This window comes from Portunus trituberculatus, chromosome 49 (assembly GCF_017591435.1).
Source record: "Portunus trituberculatus isolate SZX2019 chromosome 49, ASM1759143v1, whole genome shotgun sequence".
In the NCBI taxonomy this organism is placed as follows: domain Eukaryota; kingdom Metazoa; phylum Arthropoda; class Malacostraca; order Decapoda; family Portunidae; genus Portunus; species Portunus trituberculatus.
In genome coordinates, this window is record NC_059303.1 from 5049045 (window position 1) to 5075262 (window position 26218).

The following is a 26218-nucleotide window of genomic DNA, read 5'->3' on the forward strand; positions in this document are numbered from 1 at the left end:
TAGTGACGAAGGTTAGACACACAATCAGTCACATCGTTGGGGCTTAGCGGTGTCTAGTGTGGCTTGACAATGTTATTACTATTGCTGACTCCTCTCTTTGAACCTCAGCGAATCCAGAATGAAGACAAAGATCAAGATCACTCGCCACATGTAAACACAATTCTAGTCCTACGGTGTCACACGTGTGTGGCTGTGCGCCTCATCCTTCCACAAACAAGGTGACAACTAGGAATCCTCGCAGTAAATGAGGTGAAAGAACGATACTATTGTATTGCACCTTAAGGTAAAATTTTGGTCAATATGCAATGTCAGCCAACTATGGAATTTGATGGATTCATGTTTTTGTGTTGAGAAATGTAGTGAATTGATTGAAGACATGTCGAAAACTAATATTTTTTTTCGAGTTATGACTATTGTTAAGCTCCAAGTTATGCCAGTCTCTCATTCCCAGCAAGTAATGTGCGTTGCAAAAGAGGTCGGAAATCAACAATATATAAAAAATTGTGAAAATACTTTGATGGTGGAGGTGGCGGCTGGCAGTGGTGAGCGTTGCTTTGTTATTGTTGAGCAGCATTACCAACGATTCGCTTCGTTTCTGGATATATTCATTACATTTAACGAAAACCTAAAAGGCTAATTAACTAAACCCAACTTTATAACCTAGCTTCGGGGGCTGTGCCTCCCTGGATCCCCACAAGGGTTATTAAACAAACCCTTACTTTAAACCTTTCTAGCCGGGGGTGCTGCTTCCCCCTCAGACCCAAATAAAAGTTACTAACCAAACTTGATATTTTAACCTAGAAGGCCTTGTGATGCTTTCTTTGGACAATTTATAGTTTCTCCCAACTAACGATTTTAAAGTAAAGTTGAGTTTGGTTAGTAACCCTTGAGGTTTTGGAGGGGGCTGCAGCCTCCTGCTAGAAGGTTATTATGTTAAGTTTGGGGCACTGCCCCTGAGAAACCGTCCCGTGCGTTCGCCTTGATTCCCGGCTCCCACTTTGCAGCTCCTCCACCCAGCTGATTTGATGTCACATATATGAAGCCACCCTATTGGTCGGAGAGAGAGAGAGAGAGAGAGAGAGAGAGAGAGAGAGAGAGAGAGAGAGAGAATATGAATACGAATAAGAAGAGAGAGAGAGAGAGAGAGAGAGAGAGAGAGAGAATATGAGAGAAGAGAGAAATATGGTAACGAATAAGGCAGCGTTTCTCAATCTTTTTACCCTTGTGTAACACTTAGAATACATGACATGTCTCAAGGAACCCCTGCGCAAAAACAAAATGACATACCATATATTTATCATTTTATGTGACGTCAAATCAGCTGTGTGGAGGAGCTGCGAAGGGGGAGCTGGGAATCGAGGCGAGTGCGCGGGACGGTTTCTCGGGGACAGTGCCAAGTTTGGTTAGTGACGAGCTTTAAATTGAGGTTATAATGTTGGGTTTGGTTAGTAACCTTTTGGGATGTAATGTCTGGAGGTAGGGAATTGTTGGTAACACTGCTCAACAAAACATTGCTCACTGCTGCTGCAGTAAGCTGCTGTCTTCACCATCGAAGCATTTTCAGAGTTTCTTTGATGTGATTTTGTTGATATCTGACCTATTTTGCAATGCACATTACTTGATTTAATGCTCTTCCACCCAAAAAACCTGATTACCCAACAGGTTCCCCAAGGTCATTAGGAATGAGAGGTAAGCATAAGTTGGAGTTGAAAATAGTCATAACTTGAAAAATATGCATTTGGGATGGAAAAGATATAAACCATCAATCAATTTACTATATTGCTTAACAGAAAAACATAGGTCACATTAGAAATTCCATGGTTTGGTGAAATCGCAAAATGACATAATTTTTTAAAGTTATTTATCATAATGTTTTGTGAATTTTGCTCATTTTCTTTATTTTTTGTCAAGAACAATAATATTTAAGAAGACTTCATATAAATGGCTGAATTTTCTCTTTTCACTTTTTCATGTATTTCTTGGTGCTTAAGCCCTATCAAATTATAGTCACTTATATCTGGATAATATGGGTATAACTGTATCCTCTTCTTATGAAGTCAATACATACATGCCAGTTAAGAATAAGGTTGCAGAATATCATTTTTCAGTGCATATCTCATATAGGTACTGATAACTGATTCAGCGGTCAACACAAGATTTCTATGTATATAACTGTCTCCCTTATTGTCCTCCCTTATAATGCTGGGCAGGGTACCACTAGACTTTGCTGATATTTTTTTTACGATATATTGAAAAAAAAAAAATAAATAAATAAATAATCTCTTAGTGTAAAGTCGGGATCATATGTGTCAATATATGGCTGGAAATGTTAGCCACTAGAAATATTGACAAAGCCCTGCTAGCCGGAACATGTTCACACATGGTGGCTGAGAAGTATTGGCTGCTTGACCTACGTTTCTTATAAGAAGAGTGGTCATCTTAACAAAAGCCTATGCGATTAAATTAAATCATCACAAGTATTCAATCCTCACCTGCAACAGCACCCTGCAGAGGGGGAAGCAGTCATCAGAGACAGACAGTGATTCCATCAAATTTAGTTAGTTCTATGTAGAGTGTTTTGCTGTACGTCCTAGTAATTTTTTGGGTCCCAGACATTTCCAGTATCTTCTTTTCTGCCTCTGGACACCCACATATTCAGACCTTCCATGACATTGCAGTGTAAACAAAGCTGCTAGTGGCTGGACAAGACCAACATGTTGGTCTTGTTTTGTTTCTGGTTTCTCCAGCCACCAGGCACTGATATCCAGCTGAAAAGTTTAGTGGCTGGCAATTCCAGATGCATATTGACATGTATGAACCAACCTTAAGGAAAATTCACCTTCACTCAAATCCAAGCTAATGTAACAGTTACATCTAGCTTCCTAATTTATATACAATAGATTAATTCTCATTGTTTTATAGTAGAGGACTTATTTTTTGTTTATTCATGACATTGGCAGCATGATGGTAGGATGGTCATATGAAGATTAGGGAAAAGAAGTGGGATAATCCAATGGTGAGGACTTGAGGCTTGATGGTATGGTAGAGTCAACCTGGAAATGAATGGTGCTCCCTAGAAGAAAGAAAACATGCAAATAAGAGGCTTCCTAATGAATATTTTGGTTAACTTCATAAAAGATATTTAGTGCAATCCAGGTATTTTTCTTCTGGACTGTCTGATTCAGGTTCCTTCTCCTGATAGGTCCAGCTTCCTCATTTGCTTTAGATTGGGTTTTCAGTGTTATACAATAAAGAGTTTTCAGTCATGACATCCATTCTCCCTAGAGATCTGTAGGTCACTAATCAAATCCTCTAACTTAACCTAATGTTCAAACTGGAAGGAATGTATCTCCCTCTGGTCACAATCCTAATTAAGACTAACATATAGTATTTATTTTTTTGTCTTAAGTTTACTGTAAATAAGTTATTTTTACCTATATACTCTACTTTCTATATTAATTAACAGTTGCATGTAATGGCTAGTTTCTCCGTAAAGTGCAGGTCACAGGAGTAATTAATGTTTCCTCATGTTCTGGCACCAAATGAGTTTCCTGCATTTCTCACATCATAAACCACTAATAAATCATGTCTTACGAGTTGATGTAAAAAGATATGGTAATGTCCCTGAGTGAGTTGGCAGAAGAGCATAGAGATAAGTAGAAAACTTGAATAGCAACTTATAAAAAATAATATAACATTACTGGTACATTTTTGGTTAAGGTTATCCCAAAGATCTTTGTCATTGAAATCTCTAACCTTTACTAATTTCATCAGAACTAACAATTTACTTCAACTTCACCTTTGATAGTTAAACCTTACCCAATCAAATTTCAAAGCTGTAAGAATATTTGATGCTCTACCAAAAATGGATTTTCTAGCCCAGGGATTTGTTCTATGCTCACACCACTACTTATTTATTTATTTATTTTTTTATTCTATATACACAGCCTACTGCTACTCGCAGTAACAAATTTTCATAGCATGTGAATGAGTGTCTGGTTGTCTAGTAAGGAGGGGCTGCTGTGGTATAGTGGAACCAAGCTTGCTTTGGGGGCTGAGGGGTCTCCAAGTGCATGGGTTTGAATCCTGGCTACAGTCTAAGGGCAGGAAGGGCATCCATTGAAGGTAACAGTTTCGAAACGGGTGGGGAAAATATCTCTTTTTAGTTCATAAATTCTCATTAAAAAGCCCACATTGTAGAAAAAAAAAAAAAAAAAAAAAAAAAAGTTGCGTAGAAAATGGTAACATGTGACGCTGGTACCGAGGAAACGTTGATTGTGTGAACTGTGCTTGATAATGCTTGATCCTATTATGGAAATTTTTCAATGTACATTGTATTTTTATTGAATCAGTGTCATTATCATTTCCTGATAAAACACTTGCTTTTGTTGCAATATTAGGTGTGGCATGTAATGATTAATCTCATGCCTTGTGATGCTTTGCTTCACCTGGTGTTATTACCTGTTGTACTTCCTGAGCCCAACAATGACCAGCAAAGTACATGAAGCCACACTATTGATGTGCTTATAAAAAAATTTAAGAAAGAAAAATAGAAGTAAATATATTAGTTAGATATAGTAAAGTAGTACGTAATATTAGAATGAGTAAAAACAAATAAGTATAGTAGATCATGAAAGAAAAGAAGTGTAAAGAGCACCATTTGCTGTGAGATGTAACTGCTGTGGTGAAAGCAGCAGTAATATTATCATAGTTATCCTTGTACGAGAGTAAAAGATATCCAAAATAGCTATGTAATGCAATTTCAAATGCATTTGAATTAGTTGCATAAATCAAGATTTACAGGAGAGAGCTCGTTAAATTAATACTATATTCCTTGTATGTATTGAAGAAATGCTTCTTATTTTCAGACACATTCCTAACCTGGGTTAGGTTGAATTGGCTCCCTCTAGTTACAGATGGTTGAGGATGATGGAACAACTTAGACTTTTCTAAGAATTAATTAATACTAAACCATACATGTGCCTCAGAAATCTAATCTTTATTGAATACAAGTTGAGCTTTTTCAATCTTTTAATGCAATTTTCCTTTTCAAGACAACCAGTGTTCTTCACCCAGCAGCATTGTGTAGATTCCACATTTCTAATGTCACCAGCATCAAAGTGAACATGAAAGCTATTGACCATACGTTTCATCTTTCTTAAGAGATTATTTGTCATATGTCAGAATATGTTTTTAGTTCCATAAATCTTTTCTCCTTTTATTTAAGAAGAAAAAAAAAATGCTGAATGATTGCAGAATCACTTATGTCAAAATGACAAGCATTGGATATCATTGTACATATGTACTTGCTGTAATATCTTGTACCTATTGGCTACATCTCATAATCAGTGCAAATCTCACAATAGTGTCTTATTACTTGAAATAATGAAACTCAGTAATAGAAAGTAGAGGAAATTCATAGGATTATTCTTAAGTATTTGTTTACTTCATGGTTACAATAGCTCAGAGCTTTTCATAGATTAATACCTTTGGCAAGTTATTTATTGTTATAATTTGTTTCAGATTACTGAACTTCAGAAAGAATATGCTCAGCAATAGATGATTGGTGACCATAACAATTACAATTATTAGAGATAAAGATCCATTAGAACAATTTTGTTTAATCAATGTATCCACAAGGAAGTTCTCCATGTAATGGGACAGCTCTTGCCAACAATAGGCAAGGGATCTATAAAAAGAAAAGAAAAAGAAAATTCTTCCAAATAAATGAAGGTGCCACAAATTCATCCATAGAACGTACTTCAGCAACCACAGGAAAGCTTGATGATATGAATCAATCTGTCCAACCTAAAAAGAGAAGAAGAAATAAGAAGAAAAATACACCTGGAGGAGGCTCAGCAACAGAAGCTATTAAACCAGTTCTTATTGTGAAAAAGCCTGAAGACTATTCAGCTAACTGGAAGATGCTGAAGGAGGTTTGTAAGTTCTTCTGTACATTAATAACATGACAGGTGTAGCAATTCTTAATATCTTCAGGATTACTGATCCTGTTAATGACCTCACAAAAACGTTTGATAGATACAGTACAGGGGTACCTTGAGATATGAGTTGAATTCTTTCCTTGACGGAGCTTGTGTCTCAAATTACTCGTATTTCAGAAGAATTTTTTCTCATTCAGATGCATTGAAATTTTATTAATCTGTTCCAGCCTCCCAAAAAGAGCACCCCAGTTTTTTTTATGTGTTTTTAGGTAAGAAAAAGATATTCATAAATAAGAATTATTGTATAAAAACATAATGAAACAATAAAAGAGAATATTAATAGATAAATTACTTTTATAAAATAAATTTATATTGGAGGGGGTGCATTCCACAGGATGCTACCCCGCTACATCTTGTCCCTCACCCTCACCTGGTACTGTTGATCAGCTGGAGTGTACAAATATAGCCACTCACAGGAGACTGGTTGCTCCAATAATTGCAGAAGAGCTCATTGATGACCCCATAAACATTATTCATAGAATAAATGAAGATTTAAGTATGGAAGAGAGAGAAGGAGAGAGAGATATTTAGTGTTCTTATCATGGAGACAGATGTTTTCAGCTAATAGTGATGAATGGTGGAGGAGGAGGAAGGGAGGAAGGGATGCATGCACCATTCACACATGGATATTAAATGTGAATTAAAATGGCTCTTTCTTTAAACAAAAGAAGTAAGTAAATAGTCTGTAAATGATTAAAGAACAATGACATTGCATGAGATCCGTGGGAAACATGTAGATACTAGCTCAGCTGAGGCTGGACTGATGTATCAACTAGTGACAGCACCCCAAAGCATGACTCATATCTCAAAATTTCATTCATATCTCAGAACAAAAAAAATGAGCCAAGTTGTGGTTCATATCTCGAAAAACTTGTATCTCAAGTAGCTCGTATCTCAAGATATTAGTACTGTACATGCAAGCACACATATAGAATAAGTCTATAACTATTTGGTTGGTGAATCTCATAGCCTTTGAAGTTCACCACAATTTTTTGTAATATTCTACTACTACTACACTTCCTACTTGACTATGTACATTCAGCAGCATTTCATATTATTTTTTTTACTATTTGTTCTATAGAAGTAATGTACAGTATAATCGTCAGTAAGTAGAATAAATTCTAAAAGGAGAATACACCAGGTATATATTTTACATGCAAGCTCTTGTTTTGTAAAAAAGCCTTCTTGATAAGAATCGGCATATATTGAATCTGTCATCTCACTAATTATTGGAGTTAAGGTACTTGACCCATTTCCTCTAAATATTTAATCCTCCTCTAAAACTATTATAAAACTCCATAGTAAAGATAAATTGTAAGTTGTGAAAAGATACAATAAACAAACAAGGAAGGCATCAAAGAAGCACAAAAATAGTAATTCCAAACACTGCAGAGCGAATAGATGCCCTTGTAATGGAGATAAATGCAAGACTGATGTGCATGTGGGCTGTGTGCGGTGTGAGGGAAGCGTGGGAAACATTTGCACCCACTGCCTTTAGTATGAGTCAGCCACCACACCTCACCAACCAATTGCACCACTGCCATTATTCAACATTATGTGGAATTTTCCTCACTTACTTAGAATACTTGGCACATTAAAGTTAGTTATGTTAATAAAATGTTGCATATTTTGAACTTACATGCATTGAATACTCATTGTATGATGAAATTCCTGCTAAAATATCTGTAACTCTTTACTTCAGATCATAACTCAAGATGATAAGAAAACAGTAAGAGATAAAAGTAAATTTAAGTACAGAAAACCAAAAGGTAAGATGCAGAAGACAAACGGAACAAAGAGTTCAAGCAATGAAGTGGAAAATCAGGAGGCCCCCATACAGAAAAAGGAAAAGCTAGAAATCTGGTTTGACAATGTTGACCCAATCCTTCTTGAAGAACACGCACCTAGTCAAGGTACAGAAAAGCCAGGCGCCATGAAGAATGACAAGAAATCTGCAAGTAAAACATTGGTAAAAGAAGACTCATTTGAAGGGTAGGTGTGGGATACTGTTCTGTAAATTGTGATTATTTTACAGGTTGCTACGTAGTGAAAAGTGGTTAGGAAATGAATGCACTGTAAGTAAGGAGTTGCTGTTTATCATCTTGAAAAGCAACTGGCAAAATTCAGTTCACCTCTGTTTGTATGACTCAATAAGTAAGGATTCTACCAAAGAATCTTGCTTATACTATATAATGATATTAAGGTGGAAAGAAACAAAGAAAAAAACAAGTATATTGAGTTATCCTTACCTTGCAGCATCATACTCATCACTTAGCTTCATGATATAATAGCAAGGAGCTGAGTTGTGCATAAGAGGTACACTTATAAATATTTATAAAACTTAAGAGGACTCCAGTGTACTGGCTATAATTCATATTTGTATTTTGAGAAAAATTGTGACTTCCTTTACTGTACTTAATGATAGAACATCTCCAAACCATTTTTGATTCTCAATGTTTGACAGTTGGTACTTTATAATTAGGCTTATGATCTAGGGAGATAGAGCACCTGCAATATGCTTTCACCATGGAACAATTGTTTTCACTAATTAATATTCTGTGGAAATGCTTTTTGTTACTTGCTACACAAGTTCCTCATATAGTTCTTAATTAAGAAGTGGTTTCTTGTGACTGTAAATCACTCTCTTTGTAGAATTGATGCTGGATTGTGTTGAGTGAGATATCTTGTAACAGACACCATTAATTGACTATGTTTATTTACTGTACCTTTAGATGTCCAGGTGCCAGGCCTTGACCTGCTGTCAATACCTTCGTGACAGTTTCTCAATGGTGCTTACATACCATTTTCTTATATCCAAACAATAATCCAGACCCTTTTATTCCTTAAAATACTAGTCTTATTATATATATTGACATGATACTGAAAGATTACTTAGCAAATATAGGGCAAGAAGAAAAGATGGATGTGCAACCTAAGAACAGCTTGAATATATATTCTTTTGTTTCTGGGTTGACACTGGTATAATGCTGATCACCTCTTTAGTATTCACATTAGTAGGAAAGCAAACTGAAAATAAAGGGAGGCACCAATTCCAAAAGGATTCAGTAGAGTTCTTGAGTCAGTTGGCAATAGTTATATGACCTCTATCAGGTTTCTTCTTAACTTATACCTCCCTAAGGAATATAGATTAAAAGCTGCTGTCTCCATTCATGAGGAATACCTCTTATCCCCTGTACCCTTTTAGTTATTGTATAGCTTTAGTATTATGGTAGGACTTCTTCAATAAGCACTCTTATGAATTACTCCAAATATCTCTGTTTGCTTTTGTTTCTGATCTCTATGCATCAGAGATGATCAAAGACCATCAGCTAACTATAATTGTTTTAATCTTTCATGTTTTCTGGCATATATATCTGTCCATTTATTCAGCCTATCTATCTAAGTGTCTGCAGAAAAGTGGCTTAAATGACCTGGAAGGAGACTATACTCTAAAGCAATATTTTCTCTCTCTCTTTCAGTGTAACAAAATTTGTAGCAATGGATTGTGAAATGGTTGGTGTGGGAATGAATGGTAAAGATTCGATACTAGCCAGAGTATCCATTGTTAACCAACATGGGAAGGTGTTGTATGACAAGTTCGTGAAGCCCACTGAGGAAGTGGTGGACTACAGGACTGCAGTCTCTGGGATCAGGCCGAAGGACTTGGTGGATGGTATGTTGTCTCTTATGCTTGTTTTTGTCAAGGTTTGATAGAATTTTTTTTTTCGTGTAGCTTTACTAAAATTTTTCAGGCAAAGATGACATTGAAATAATGCATGTAATGAAGGTAATAATTTAGGCTAATTTAGAACATTTAAAGTTGTCTTTTAGATATGTTGTATTGAGGTGGTGTTCTCTAAACTTTTATATGTACTAGTAAGTCAGCATAGATAAATTCAATTAAATTCATACTCACACACATATGCATGCTAACACGCATGCATGCACACACATTGTAACATATGTGCCACCAAAAACAAATTCATGGACCAATCAAGAATATAAAGACATGATAGATGACACAATAAGGAGTCTAACAAGAATCGTTAAAGAAAGGAGAAAAGTGATATTAGTAGGAGATTTCAACTGTAAAGAAGTGGACTGGGAAAATTATGAAAGTGGTATGGGGGAAGAAGCCTGGGGAGAAAGATTCTTGAACCTAATGATAGACAATATGATGGACCAGAGAGTAAAGGAATGCACAAGATTCAGAGGAAACGACGAGCTGGCGAGATTGGACCTAGTTTTTACAAGGGTATACAAATGAATTATGATATAAGATATAAGTGCCCATTGGGAAAGAGTGACCATGCAATATTAGAAATAGATATAGAAGAGAGAAAGGAAGATAGACATGATTCATACAAAGGAAACTGATTAAATTACAGAAAGGCTAATACTATTGAGAATCTCAAGAACTATTTTAAAAACGTAGACTGGGAGGAGATGGAAAACTCAGAGACGATGCAAGAGAAATATAACTTATTTTTGGAAATATACAAAACAGGAGTCAGGGAATATGTCCCAAAATATAGACCTAAAGAAGAAGGAAAGAAAGATTGGTTTAATGCAAGATGTGCCAAGACAAAGGAGAAGAGATGGAGCATGGAAAAGGTGGATGAGAAATAGGAATCCAGCAAATAAGGAAAACTTCAAAGCAGCGAGAAATGAATATGTTAAGGTGAGGAAGGAAGAGGAAAAGAACTTCGATAAAGACATTGTCGAAAAATGTAAGGAGCAACCAAAATTGTTCTATAGATTCATAAATGGAAAAATTAGGCAAAAAGAAACAATAGAAAGGTTAAAAGGAGAGAACGGGATGGTGGAAGACCCAAAAAGTATGGCAGAACTATTAAATAAAAAATTCAGGAGGTCTTTACTAAGGAATCGAAATTTGAGAGGCCACAGAGTAATAGAGAGACAATCTATATGAAAGAGATTAAAGTAACCAAGCTTGAAATAAAAGAGTTAATGAAGGAACTGGATGAAGAGAAGGCAATGGGACCAGATGAAGTCTCAGGCAGAATACTGAAAGAATGTAGGGAAGAACTAGCAAGTCCTATATACAACATCATAAAATGCTCAATAGAAAATGGAACAGTGCCAGTAGAATGGAAAAGAGCTGAGGTGGTTCCCATATATAAGAGTGGAAGGAAGGAAGAACCTTTAAATTACAGACTGGTATCACTAACTAGTGTAATATGCAAGATGTGTGAAAGAATAATAAAGAAACAATGGATCAAGTTCCTTGAAGACAACAAATTAATATCAAATAGCCAATTTGATTTTAGAAAAGGTTGGTCTTGTGTAACTAATTTATTGAGTTTCTATTCTAGAATAGTTGATAGAGTACAAGAGAGAGAGGGATGGGTTGACTGTATTTATTTGGATTTAAAAAAGGCGTTTGATAAAGTGCCACATGCAAGGTTACTGTGGAAGTTAGAGGAGAAGGGTGGCTTAAAGGGAAGCACATTAAGATGGATGGAAAATTATTTGAGGGTGAGAGAAATAAAAATGGTAGTTAAAGATAGGAAGTCCATATGGAGAGCAATAGAAAGCCAAGTGTCACAGGGGTCAGTATTGGCACCAATACTTTTTCTCATATATATAAATGACATGCCAGAGGGAGTGAACAGCTACTTAAATCTGTTTGCGGACGATGTGAAACTGTGTAGAGTTATAAAGCAAAAGGAGGATTGTGAAATACTGCAGGAAGACCTAAATAATATCTGGAAATGGAGTAAGAAGTGGGAGATGGAATTCAATGTGGACAAAAGACATGTCGTGGAAATGGGAAAGAGTAAAAGACGACCAGTGGGAATCTATAAGATGGGAGATGGAATAGAACTGGAGTGAGTTAAAAAGGAAAAGGACTTGGGAGTGAAGATGGAAGAAAATAATTAACTGGTAAGCCATATAGATAGAATTTTCAGAGAGACATATAATTTGCTAAAGAATATTGGATTAGCATTTCACTACATGGACAAAGAAATGATGAAGAAATTGATAAGTACTATAATAAGACCCAGATTGGAATGTGTGGACCCCTCCCATAAAAGGAAACACATAAAGGCGTTGGAGAGACTACAAAAAATGGCTACAAGAATGGTTCCAGAATTTGAAGGGATGACATGAGAGACTAAAGGCTATGGATCTACCAACCCTGGAACAGAGAAGGGAGAGAGGGGATCTGATACAAGTTTATAAATTGATCAACGGAATGGATAAAGTGGATAATGAGAAACTGATCCTGAGAGAAGAATATGACATTCGAAGCACAAGATCGCATAGTAAAAAACTGAGGAAGGGAAGATGTCTGAGAGATGTTAAAAAATATAGTTTCCCACAAAGATGTGTTGAAACTTGGAACAGTTTGAGAGAAGTGGTGGTGTCAGCAATGAGTGTGCATAGTTTTAAAGAAGAATTGGATAAGTGTAGATATGGAGATGGGGCCACACGAGTGTAAAGCCCAGGCCCTGTAAAACTACATCTAGGTAAATACACACATGCACAAACACACACACACACACACACACACACACACACACACACACACACACACACACACACACACACACACACACACACACACACACACACACACACACACACACACACACACACACACACACACACACACACACACACACGTATGAGCGAATGTAATGTATTCCAACATAAATGGAGTGATATCGAGAAGAACTCAACGATTACTTGAGGGACAAGAACCCAGATATTGTGGGTCTTACTGAAACAAAACTGAGAGAGGAGAAGATCTGATGATGGTTGGAGAAGGAAATATAATGTTTGGAAAAGAAATAGAGTAGGTAAGATGGGAGGAGGAGTGATGTTGCTGGTTAAAAAGATATAAAGGTGGATCAAGTGAAAGAAGGTATGGGAAAGGCAGAAGTGCTAAAGATCAGAGCAGAAACTAATGAAGGAAAAAGAGGCACTACATAGTGGTGTACGTACCACCTAAGACAAATGCATGGTCAGTACAGGAATATGAAGAAATGATAAGTGATACAGGAACATGTCTGGAAGAAATGTTGGGTGGCTGTGAACGAACTATAATGATGGGAGATTTTAATTGTAAAGAGGTGTGTTGGGAGGACTGGTCAATGGAAGGATCAGAGACAACATGGGAAATACACTATTGACACTGGCAATGGAAAATGTGTTAACTCAGTGGGTCAAAGAAGATACTAGGTTTGGAGGAGAGGAGCATCGTCAAGACTGGACTTGGTCTTTAGTACAGAGCCAATGGTCATTGAGGAGATGAGGGTGGAGTGCCCTTTAGCAAAGAGTGATCATGCAGTTTTGGAGTTCAAGGTGATAGACGAAGAGAAATCTAGAAGAAATGAAGAATATAAAGTGGGAAGATGGAATTATGCCAAGACAGATTTTGGAAACCTAAAGAAATTCTTTCAAGAGACAAATTGGATGAAATTCAAGAGTGCTAAGGAGCAAATGAAAAGTGGAAGGAATTTATAAAATATACAAAGAAGGTGAGAAAAATTTGTACCAATAAGACAACATAGAGAAGTTGGAAAGCAGGACTGGTTTAACGATAGATGTGAAAAGGCTAGAACAAGAAAAGAGGATGCATGGAAGAGGTGGAGAAGGAAAAGACGGATTAAGCAGTGGGAAAGTTACAAAAGAGCAAGAAATGAATATGTGTTGATTAGAAGAGAAGAAAGAAAGAAACAAGAAAAGGATATAATTGATAAATGTAAAGACCAACCAAGGCTTTTTACAGACATGTGAACAACAACATCAAAAATAGAGAAAGTATTGAAAGTTTAGAAGTAAATGGAGTATGCAGTGAAGATCCCAGGAAATGGCAGAGGCTATGAATGGATGCTTTGGAAGGTATTCACAAAGGAGACTGCTTTTGACAAACCACTGGTAATGGAACAGAAAGGGATTATGAAGGAGTTTCAAGTAACTGTGGAGGAGATCAAGAACATGATGGGAGTTTAGAAGTGAGAAAAGCTGTGGGACCTGATGGGGTATCAGGATGGATTTTAAGAGAATGCAGGAGCAACTGGCAGAAAAAGTTTGTGAAGTAATTGATGCCTCATTAAGGGAAGGTGTAGTGCCCCAAGACTGGAAAAGAGCTAACATTGTCCCAATCTATAAATCAGGTAACAAGAGAGACCCATTGAACTATAGACCAGTGTCACTTACAAGTGTGGTAGCTAAGATGTGTGAGAGGGTGGTGAAGAATAGATGGACAGACTTCTTGGAGAAAAATGACATACTTTGTGAGTGTCAATTTGGTTTTAGAAAAGGGCGTTCATGCACGACAAACCTGATATGTTACTATTCGAGGGTGATAGATGTAATACAGGAAAGAGATGGTTGGGCTGATGGAATATATCTGGATTTAAAAAAGGCCTTTGATAAGGTACCACACGGAGACTGATCTGGAAACTTGAAATGGTAGGAGGAGTGCATGGCAGTTTACTAAAATGGATGGAAGACTTTTGGTAGGAAGAGAAATGAGAACAATAATTAAGGACAGACCATCAGAATAGGGATTGGTGGAGAGTGGAGTTCCACAGGGATCAGTGTTGGCACCAGTAATGTTCGCGGTCTACATAAATGACATGGTGGATGGGGTGTCCAGTTATGTGAGCCTATTTGCAGACGATGCAAAATTGTTAAGAAAAGTGAGATGTGACAAAGATTGCGAACTACTCCAGGAAGACTTGGACAGAATATGGAAATGGAGCTGTACATGGCAAATGGAGTTCAACACGACAAAATGCAAGAAAATAGAGTTTGGCAAGAGTGAAAGAAGAATCAGGAGTATGTACAAGATAGGAAATGAAGACATAAAACCAGTCATGAAGAAAAAGACCTTGGGGTGACAATTACCAATGACCTATCGCCAGAGAGACATATAAACAAAATAATTGGAGAAGTATTGAACTTATTGAGGAACATAAGAGTGGCGTTCGTATATTTAGATGAAGAAATGATGAAGAAAATAATTACTGCAATGATAAGACCGAGGCTTGAATATGCAACAATACAGTGGGCTCGAACTTAAAGAAACACATAAGGAAACTAGAGAAAGTACAGAGGGCTGCAACAAAATGGTGCCTGACTTAAGAGATTTGACTTATGAAGACAGACTGAAAAGAATGCAACTTCCGACCCTGGAAAACAGAAGAAAAGGGAGACCTGATAGCAATATACAGAGTGATGATTGGCATGGAAAAATGGATAGGGAAGATCTGTGTATGTGGAATGAAAGAATGTCGAGAGGGCATGGAAAAAAACTAAAAATGGCCACTTATAGGAGAGATGTGAAAAAATATAGCTTCCCTCATAGAAGGGTGGAAGCATGGAATAGTTTAGACGTGGAAGTGGTCAACGCAAGGAATATTCATGATTTTAAGAAAAAGCTGGACATTAATAGATATGGAGACGGGACAACACGAGCATAGCTCTTTTCCCGTATGTTACAATTAGGTAAATACAATTAGGTAAATACACACACACACACACACACACACCCGGTAGCTCAGTGGTTAGAGCGCTGGCTTCAAAGCCAGAGGACCGATTGATTCCGGGTGGAGATATTTGGGTGTGTCTCCTTTCACGTGTAGTGTTCACCTAGCAGTGAGTAGGTAGGATGTAAATCGAGGAGTTGTGACCTTGTTGTCCCGTGTGTGTGTGTGCCTGGTCTCAGGCCTATCCGAAGATCGGAAATAATGAGCTCTGAGCTGTTGAGAGGTAACGTCTGGCTGTCTGAGAGACTGCAGAGATCAAACAGTGAAACACAACACACACACACACACACACACACACACACACACACACAAAAAAAACACACACACACACACACACACACACACACACACACACACACACACACACACACACACACACTTGTATCTGAAGTGAAAGAGAGAAATGATGAAAGAACAGAGGAGGAAAAGACCAAGTTTTTTTGGAGGATGAGAAATGGGAGGCTAAAGAAGTGGTGGATAAAACAGATGGAATAGGCATTACATGGAAGAATGAGACTAGGAATGGAATAAAAGTAACTTACACGAACATAGATGGATTTCTGTCTAAGAGGCTAGAATGTATGGATTACCTAAGAAATAACGAACCGGACATAATGTGTGTAGTGGAAACAAAGCTAAGACCCGAAATAAAGCTAGACTGGTTTGTTGTAAAACACTACAAAGTATGGAGAAATGATAGAAAGAATAAAGGAGGTGGTGGTATAATGGTTTTTACTAAGAAGATCTGATAGTGAAGAAGGTGAACTTTAGTAAGGGAAATGAGGAAGTGATAAGTATGCTTATAACAGATACAGATGGTAAGAGGGACATTAATATTATAACAGTATACATACCACCCAGAACCAGTGCTTGGGAATATGAACAGTACCAAATGGTGATGAGAAATACTTTAGACAGAATGAAGCAAGAACTCAACAGAAAGGATAGAGTGATGATAGTTGGAGACTTTAATTGCAAAGAAATAGTGTGGGAAGACTACGAAGTGGTGAATGGTGGTGAGTGGGCAGAAGAATTGTTAAAGGTAGCAACAAATAACTTGATGGCACAGTGGGTGAGATCACCAACAAGGTGCAGGGGACAAGATGTTGCAGCAAGGTTGGATTTGGTATTTACCAGGGAATCTCTAAAAGAGGAAATTGAACATGAAAGTCCCTTGGGGAAAAGCGATCATGATGTCGTAAGCTTTGAGCTGGATATAGAATTAAGCACGAATAAGATTGTGGAACGCAGGGAGGAAAAATTAAATTATACTAGGGCAAATTATAACCATATAAGGAAATTCTTTAATGAAATTGACAGGTCCGTGGTATACCAGGAAAGAGATATGCAATTGAAGTACGATAAATTTATGGATTTGTATAACTCTGCTGTGAAAAAGTTTGTGCCATATTACAAAAAGAGGGCTTTAAATAATAAACAATGGTTTAATAGGAATTGTGAAGAAGCAAAAAAGAACAAAGAAAAGGCATGGAAGAAACTTAAGAAAAACAGTGATGTATTATCAAGGGAAGGCTACAAAACAGCAAGGAATATATATGTTGAAGTAATGAGAACAGCACAGAAGGAATATGAACAGAGGATGGTGGAAAACTGATAGTGACCCAAAAATGTTTTACAAATTCATAAATGGAAAACTAAATAAAAGGGAGGCAATAGAAAATATAAAAAACGGGGAAGAAGTATATGAAGATGCTGGAGATATAGCTGAAATTTTGAACGACAACTTTTGCAAAGTGTTTACAAAGGAGGAGCATTTTATGGGAGGAAGGCCTACGGAAATAAAGCAAATGCAGGACATCATGGTTACTAAGGAAGATGTAAGGAAAATTATAAGCAATCTGGATATTAATAAATCAATGGGGCCAGATGGCATATCTGGGAGGTTGCTAAATGAATGTAAGGATCAATTGTTGAACCCGTATTTGATATTGTGAAAACCTCCATACGAACAGGATTAGTCCCGAAAGAGTGGAAAAGAACTGACATTGTGCCTATATATAAGAATGGTAGTAGAATGGAACCGCTAAATTATAAACCAGTATCGTTGACTAGTATATTGTGCAAGGTATGTAAAGAAGTAATTAAAGCTAAGTGGAGTGAGTATCTAGAAAGTGAAAACATTCTGAGTGAAAGGCAGTTTGGTTTCAGAAAAGGAAGATTGTGGGTATCCAATTTATTATGTTTTTATTCAAGAGTGACTGACATACTACAACATAAAGAGGTATGGGTGGATGCTATCTACCTGGACTTGAGAAAGGCCTTTGATAAAGTACCACACAATAGACTGATGTGGAAACTAAAGATGACTGGAGGAGTAAATGATAAACTAGCAAAATGGATGAAAAATTACTTAATGGGAAGAGAAATGAGAACAGTGGTGAGAGGAAGGAAGTCCGAGTGGAAGAAAGTAACCAGTGGAGTTCCACAAGGGTCAGTGCTGGGTCCCATCATGTTTTTGATTTATGTTAATGATATGCCAGTAGGAATTGACAGTTATATGAACATGTTTGGACGATACTAAAATTATGAGGAGAGTAAAGAATGTGGAAGATTGTAACAAGTTACAGGAAGATCTTGATAAAATATATGAGTGGAGTAAGGAGTGGCAGATGGAATTTAATATAGACAAGACCCATGTTATGAAAATGGGAAGAAGTAGATACAGACCAAACAGGGATTACAGGCTGGGTGATGAGAAAATTAAAGAGACCAATGAGGAGAAAGACTTAGGAGTAACTGCAAAACACTTTGTCACCGGAGAAACACATTAACAAGATTTTTTTGAAAACATATAACATGCTTCAAAATATTGGCCTTGCATTCCACTACCTAGATGAAGGAATGATGAAGAAGATATTATGTACCTTAATAAGACCCCAGTTAGAATATGCAGCATGTGTCTGGTCACCGCATATGAAGAAAAATGTGAAGAAGGTAGAAAGGGTACAAAGGCTGGCAACAAGGATGGTACCAGGACTCAGGGAGTTAGACTATGAGGAAAGACTGAGGAAGCTGGGGCTGACCACATTAGAAGAGAGAAGAACAAGAGGAGACATGATAACTATGTATAAATTGGTGAACAAGATTGACATACTGGATAGAGAGTTGATAAAGGTGACCACAAGTAATCATCTCCGAGGACATGGAAAAAATAAAGGACATAAATAAAAATACAGTTTCCATCGTACATCTGAGCAGTCATGTCGTTGATGCGTGTGTGTCAATCAGATGAAAGAGATATGACAGGAATGGACAAGGAGACAGGACACAGAGAGCTTAGCTAATACACAAATAGTAAATTGCATCGTAGCATTGATAAGTGGAATAAACTGAGCAGTCATGTCGTTGATGCGGTGTGTGTCAATCAGATGAATATGACAGGAATGACAAGGAGACAGGACACAGAGAGCTTAGCTCGGGCCCTGTAATACACAAATAGGTAAATACACACACACACACACACACACACACACACACACACACACACACACACACACACACACACACACACACATGCAAAATTGTTAAGAAAAGTGAGATGTGACAAAGGAGATTGTATGACAAGACATCTCTGAGCAACTTGAAAGGAAACTAACTGAGGATATTATGAACAAAGATTTTTCTGGATTTAAGGACGAAAGAGGTAGTATGAGGAGGTTCATCAATGTAGAAGGCTTACTATATACTTTTTATAGAGTTCAGAAAAAATAGACGTTTGGTACAACGCTAGATGCATAGAAGCTAAAAAGGCAAAAGATAAAGCTTGGAAGAAACTCGTAAAACAGAGAAATGACAATAACAGACAGCAGTATAAAGATGTAAGAAATTAATATATTAGAGTAAGGGGAAAGGAAGAAAGAAACTTTGAGAAAGATGTGGTGAATAAAAGCAAAGACGAACCCAAGCTTTTCTACCAGTTTATAAATGGCAAAACGAATAACAAGGAAACAATAGAAAAAATAATTAAAGCAGGGAAGACATACCAAACAGAGAAGGAAATGTGTGAAATAATGAATAAGATGTTCAAAATGGTGTTCACTGCAGAAGATTTCATGGAACTGAATAGGACATTGCATTGCCAATGATTACAGGAAATTGCAGTGCACAAGGAAGATATTGGAAGATTATTGGATAAATTGGTTGTCAGAAAAGGAATGGGGCCAGATGGTGTATCAGGCTGGGTGTTAAAAGAATGTAAAAAGCAACTATTGGATCCAATTTGGGAAATAATTACAAGTTCAATAAATGAAGGGAAAGTTCCACTAGAATGGAAGAGAACCAACATAATACTGATATTTAAAAAAGGAAAGGCTAGTGAACAACTAAACTAAAGACCAGTGTCACTTACAATTGTTTTGGGGAAGTTGTGTGAAATAATTATCAAAGGAAAATGGGTTGAATATCTAGAAGAGGAACAAGTCATATGGAACAGACAATTTGGGTTCAGGACAGGGTGGTCATGTGTATCAAACTTATGAAGCTTCTACTTGAGAGATATTGCAGGACTGGAAAACAGAGACGGATGGGTGGGCACAGTATACCTGGATATAAAAGAGGCTTCTGATAAAGTCCCTCATGGAAGACTACTTTGGAAACTAGAGAACATAGGAGGACTGCTAGGAACTTTGCTAGAATGGACAAGAGATTATTTGAAGGATAGGGAGATGAGAACTGTGATCAGAGATACATACTCATCTTGGAATAAGTAACAAGTGGAGTACCACAAGGGTCAGTGTTAGCCCCCATTATGTTTCAGATTTATGTAAGTGACATTCACATTTGGGTAAACAGTTATATTGATTTATTTGCTGGTGATGCAAATCTGTTAAAAGTTATCAAAACCAGAGAGGACTGTCTGCTGTTACAGGAAGATATAAACAAGATCTATGAGTGGAGTAGGAAGTGGAAATTAGAGTTTAATGCCAAGAAATGTCATATAATGGAACTAGGAAAGAGCAAAAGAGAACTGGTATAGGACTATTTGATGGGAGTGGAACAAATAATGAAGACTAAAGAGGAAAAAGATCTGGGAGTGATTATACAGGAAAATCTGAGGCCTAAAAATCACATAAGCAAGATATTTGGATTATCATATAAAATGTTGACTAATATAAGAGTGGCATTTTAATACATGGACAAAGATATGATGAAAAAATTCATCACAAGCATGATACGTCCAAGTCTGGAATATGCAGCAGTGGTGTGGTCTCCGAGCTCTAAAAAGGATATAAGAAGATTAAAAAGGATATAGAAGATTGCTACAAAGATGGTACCAGAATTTTAGGACCTAACATATGAAGAACGACTGAAGGAAATGGGATTACCAACCTTACAAGATAGAAGAGAACCTAATAACAATGTACAAGATAGTCAGTGGCATTGAAAAGATAGGTAAGGTGATGGTGACAGAAGAAGATGGAAGGACAAGAGGGCATGTAAAGAAGATTAGGATGTGGCAGTGTGTGAAGGATGTTGGAAAAACAGATTTCCACACAGAATGGTGGAAAAGTGAAATGCATTGAATAACGAAGTTGTTACAGCACATAATGTGCATAACTTTAAGGAAAAATTATATAAATGGAGACATGGAGACAGGACACTTTGAGCCCTGCTCGAACCCTGTACAATACAACTAGGTAAATATAACTAGGTAAATACATACACACACTGTGGCAGAGAGTGGGTGTGGAACAGCTGATCTCCTGTAAACAAACCAGCAACCACCTAACTTACCTAGAAATGTGTTGTCAGGAAATAGGGCTATGTATTAGTGCAAGGTCCTGTCTCCATACAGTAAAAAAAGGATTCTAAAGAGGTAAACATTCATAAAAGTATGGCCATGGCTTTCGCTTTAAATGATAGAGAGAAGGTGTGGGGATCACCTTTTCAGGGATTTAGTGATGACACAAACAAGGAACTACAAGTAGAAATGCAGATTAGAAAATTGAACCTTATGGAGAGTAGTGTAAGTGACCTGATAGAAAGAGTGATCAACTTGGAAAAGAGGCAACGTGATTTGGAAGAAAAAAACAGTGCTGAAAACCCAGTGTGCCGAGCTAAAAGAAAAGATGCAAGAGGGTGGAGAGTTAGTAAAGAAACAGGAAAATTAAGTGATAGAATGAACATCTAGAATAGAAAAAGGAAAGGGAGGAAGAAAAATGTAGATTTAAAGAAATCCTGGAAACACAAATGAAAGAAAAATGTAGATCTAACTTGAGATAGTGAAGGTAATCAAACAAAAAGGTATTGATGGTAAGGGGTACAGTGAACAAGAGGAAAAGTACTGTTATCTTTGGTTTGAATGAAGAAAAAGAACCTGCAAAATCTAAGAGGGAGAAAGAACAAAAAAAAAGGTAGCAGAGGATGTTGTAAGAAGTTTTCGGGGGGAGGGTGAGGACTGGGCGAGTGAAATTGAGGAAGTACATAGACTAGGAAAATATACAGAGGGAGGAAGAAGACCACAGAAAGTCAGGTTTAGAGCACAAATGATAGCATCAGAGGTAATATCACATGCATGGAGACTTGACAAGACAGCACAATGCAAGAAAATTTGGATAAAATGGGACATAAATAAGGAGGAGAGAAATAAGATAAATGAACTTATAAGAGGCAAAGGAAAAAAATGAGAACAGATCGGAGGAAGAGAAGAAGTAGTTGAGAAAGGGGTATGTGACAAGGAAAGAATAAGAGGAGTCAGTAATGTAAGTAGAAATATTAAATGGTCAGAAGCGTATACGAACATAAGTGGAATAATAACAATGTTGCATGAAGTTAATAAATATATTAAGATAAAGTAGCCGGACATCACGGGTATAACAGAAACAAAACTAAATTAACCAGCAGAAAATATAAAAATTGGAGATGAAAATTGTAATGTGTGGTTAAGATCTGGAAATAGTAAGAAAGAAGGAGTAATGATTTTACTGACCAAGAAGAATATAGCAGTAGAAAATCAGAGAAGGTATGGCAGAAGTAATTAAAATTAAGGTATAAGGAAAGAGAGATGGAAAAAGAGATTTTGCAGTAGCATATTTGTCACCAAAACTAATGAATGGAATCAAGATTAGTATAAAGAAATGTTGAGAGATACGGGCAATTGTTTAAAAAAAAATATTGCAAGAAAGTAGTAATGTAACACTTATGGGTGACTTCAACTGCAAGGATGTATGCTATGAAAATTGGACTATGCAAAGAGGAAAAGAGTCATGAGGATATATACTACTAAGCTAAATAATAATAATAATAATTTAGGAAACTACAAAGTTTTTTTCAAGGGAGGTAATAAAGAAGAACCATTGAACTACAGACCAGTGTCCCTAATAAGTGTGGTTGCAAAAATAGCAGAAAAAATTGTTAAAGACAGATGGATAGAACAACTAGAAGAGTCACATACATTAAATGGATGACAATTTAGTTTCAGAAGTTTTTTTTTTACATTACAAGAGCACTGGCCAAGGGCAAACAAAGTGTTGGAAAAAAAAAAAATCCCGCTGGTTGCCAGGCCCTGTTAAGAAAAAAGTAGAAAGAGAAAAAAAAATCTAAAAGGAGGGTCCAGTTAACGTAAGAGGTGTCTTGACACTCCTCTTTTGAAAGAGTTTAAGTCATAGGCAGGTGGAAATACAGACACAGGTAGAGAGTTCCAGAGTTTACCAGTGTAGGGAATGAAGGAGTGAAGATACTGGTTAACTCTTGCATTAGGAAGATGGACAGAATAGGGATGAGAAGAAGTAGAGAGTCTTGTGCAGCGAGGCCGCAGGAGGGGAAGGCATGCAGTTAGCAAGTTCAGAAGAGCAGACAGCATGAAAACAGCGGTAGAAGACAGATAAAGATGCAACATTGCGGCGGTGACTTAAAGAATCAAGACAGTCAGTTAGAGGAGAAGAGTTGATAAGACGAAAAGCTTTAGATTCCACCTTGTTTAGTAAAGCTGTGTGTGGATCCCCCAGACATGAGAGCCATACTCCATACACGGGCGGATAAGGCCCTTGTACAGAGCAAGCAGCTGGGAGGGAGAGAAAATGGACGAAGACGCCATAGGACACCTAACTTCTTGGAAGCTGATTTAGCAAGAGTAGAGATGTGAAATTTCCAGTTTAGATTTTTAGTGAAGGATAGACCGAGTGTGTTTAATGTAGAGGAGAGGGAAGTTGAGTGTTATTGAAGAAGAGAGGATAGTTGTCTGGAAGGTTATGTCGAGTAGATAGTTGTAGAAATTGAGTTTTGAGGCATTGAACAAAACCAGGTTTTCTCTGCCCCAATCAGAAACAAGTGAAAGATCAGAAGTTAGGCGTCCTATAGCATCTCGCCTTGAGTCATTTAATTGTTGTTGGGTTGGGCGTCTGTTGAACGCTGTTGAATAATGCAGGGTGGTATCATCAGCATAGGAGTGGATAGGGCATTGAGTCAGATTTAGGAGATCATTGATGAATAATAGAAAGAGAGTGGGTGATAGGACAGAACCCTGTGGAACACCACTGTTGATAGTTTTAGGGAAGAACAGTGACCGTCTACTACAGCAGCAATAGAACGATCGGAAAGGAAACTGGAGATGAAGGTACAGAGAGAAGGATAGAATCCGTAGGAGGGTAGTTTAGAAATTAAAGATTTGTGCCAGACTCTATCGAAGGCTTTCGATATGTCAAGGCCGACAGCAAAGGTTTCACCGAAGTCCCTAAAGAGGATGACCAAGATTCAGTTAGGAAAGTAAGAAGATCACCAGTAGATCTGCCTTTACGGAAACCATACTGGCAATCAGAGAGAAGGTTGTGAGCTGATAGATGCCTCATTATCTTCCTATTAAGGATAGACTCAAAGGCTTTAGAAAGGCAGGAAATCAAAGCTATAGGGCGGTAGTTAGAAGGATTGGAGTGGTCACCTTTTTAGGGACAGGTTGAATGTGAGCAAACTTCCAGCAAGAAGGATAAATAGAAGTAGAGACACAGATGAAAGAGTTTGACCAGGCAGTGAGCGAGTTCGGAAGCACAGTTTTGAGAACAACAGGAGGGACTCCATCCGGACCGTAAGCCTTCCGAGAATCAAGGCCAGAGAGGGCCAGGAAAACGTCTTTATAAAGAATTTTAATTTTAGGGATGAAGTAGTCAGAGGGTGGAGGAGTAGGAGGAATATGCCCAGAATCATCCAAAGTTGAGTTGGTAGCAAAGGTTTGAGCGAAGAGTTCAGCTTTAGAAAAGAAGAGACAGCTGTAGAGCCATCTGGATGAAGTAAAGGAGGAAAGACGAAGAAGTAAAGTTGTTAGAGATATTATTGGCTAGATGCCAGAAATCTCGAGAGGAGTTAGAATTGGAAAGACTTTGACATTTTCTATTGATGAAAGAGTTTTTAGTAAGTTGGAGAATAGATTTGGCATGATTACGGGCAGAAATATATAGGGCATGAGTTTCAGCAGTTGGATGGCTACGGAACCGTTTGTGAGCCGCCTCTCTATCATTGACAGCACGAGAACAAGCAGAGTTAAACCAAGGCTTTTTAGCTTTAGGGTTAGAGAAAGTATGAGGAATGTATAGCTCCATGCCAGAGATAATCACCTCTGTTATGCGCTCGGCACAAAGAGAAGGATCTCTGACATGAAAACAATAATCATCCCAAGGGAAATCAGAATAGTACTGCCTTAGTTCCTCCCACTTAGCAGAGTTAAAATGCCAGAAGCACCTCCGCTTAGGCGGGTCCTGAGGCTGCACTGGAGTGATAGAACTGGTAACGGAAATTAGATTGTGGTCGGAGGAGCCCAACGGAGAGGAAAGTTTAACAGAGTAAGCAGAAGGGTTGGAGGTTAGGAAAAGATCAAGAATGTTGGGCGTGTCTCCAAGGCGGTCAGGAATACGGGTAGGGAACTTCACTAGCTGCTCTAGGTCATGAAGGATAGCAAAGTTGAAGGTTTGTTCACCAGGTTGGTCAGTGAAAGAAGATGAAAGCCAAAGCTGGTGGTGAACATTGAAATCCCTAAAATGGAGATCTCAGCAAAGGAAAGTGAGATAAGATGTGCTCCACCTTGGAAGTCAAATAGTCAAAGAATTTTACATAGTCAGAGGAATTAGGTGAGAGGTATACAGCACAGATGAATTTAGTTAGAGAGTGACATTGAAGTCTTAGCCAGATGGTAGAAAATTCTGAAGATTCAAGATTGTGGGCACGAGAGCAAGTGGTGTCGTTACGCACGTATGCGCAACATCCAGCTTTGGATTGAAAATGAGGATAGAGCAAGTAGGAGGGAACAGAAAAGGGGCTGCTGTCAGTAGTCACAGACAACTGTGTTTCAGTTAGGAAGAGAAGATGAGGTTTAGTAGAGGAGAGGTGGTGTTCCACAGATTGAAAATTAGAACGAAGGCCACGAATGTTGCAGAAATTGATAGTGAAAGTATTAGATGAAGTGTCAAGACACCCAAGGTCGACAGCAGAGGGCAGTCCGACCTGGGGACATTTATGGTCCCCTCCCCAGAGGGGGACTCCGAGGCAGGGCGTGGTGAAGCCATTATTAAATTTTGATTTGAAGAGAGTGTAAAAGTGTAAGGTGTTGTAGTGTAGTGTAGGAAGTAGTAGAAGTTGTCTTTAGAGGGCAGGCTGCAGCTGCTCAATTGTATAAATGAGACCACAAAGGGAACCGGGAAGAGAGGACACGGGGAATCACTCAATCTGCAGCACTGCCTACATCCC

At 37.7% G+C, this 26218-nt stretch overlaps 1 protein-coding gene across 4 annotated transcripts in view; it reads left to right on the plus strand.

The window, feature by feature from the left end:
• Nucleotides 1–108: 108 nt before the first annotated feature.
• Nucleotides 109–26218, plus strand: part of LOC123499138 (RNA exonuclease 4-like) — a 35437-nt gene continuing 9327 nt past the window's right edge. Inside the window, exons 1-4 of one of the 4 annotated variants that reach the window (XM_045246793.1) lie at nucleotides 109–249; nucleotides 5524–5936; nucleotides 7705–7994; nucleotides 9482–9675. In XM_045246793.1, coding sequence (XP_045102728.1) covers nucleotides 5628–5936; nucleotides 7705–7994; nucleotides 9482–9675 — 793 coding nt within the window. In that variant the 5' untranslated portion in view covers nucleotides 109–249; nucleotides 5524–5627. Of the gene's footprint in view, nucleotides 284–5523; nucleotides 5941–7704; nucleotides 7995–9481; nucleotides 9676–26218 lie in introns of those variants that run through there. The other 3 variants (XM_045246795.1, XM_045246794.1, XM_045246796.1) reach the window with 3 other exon arrangements.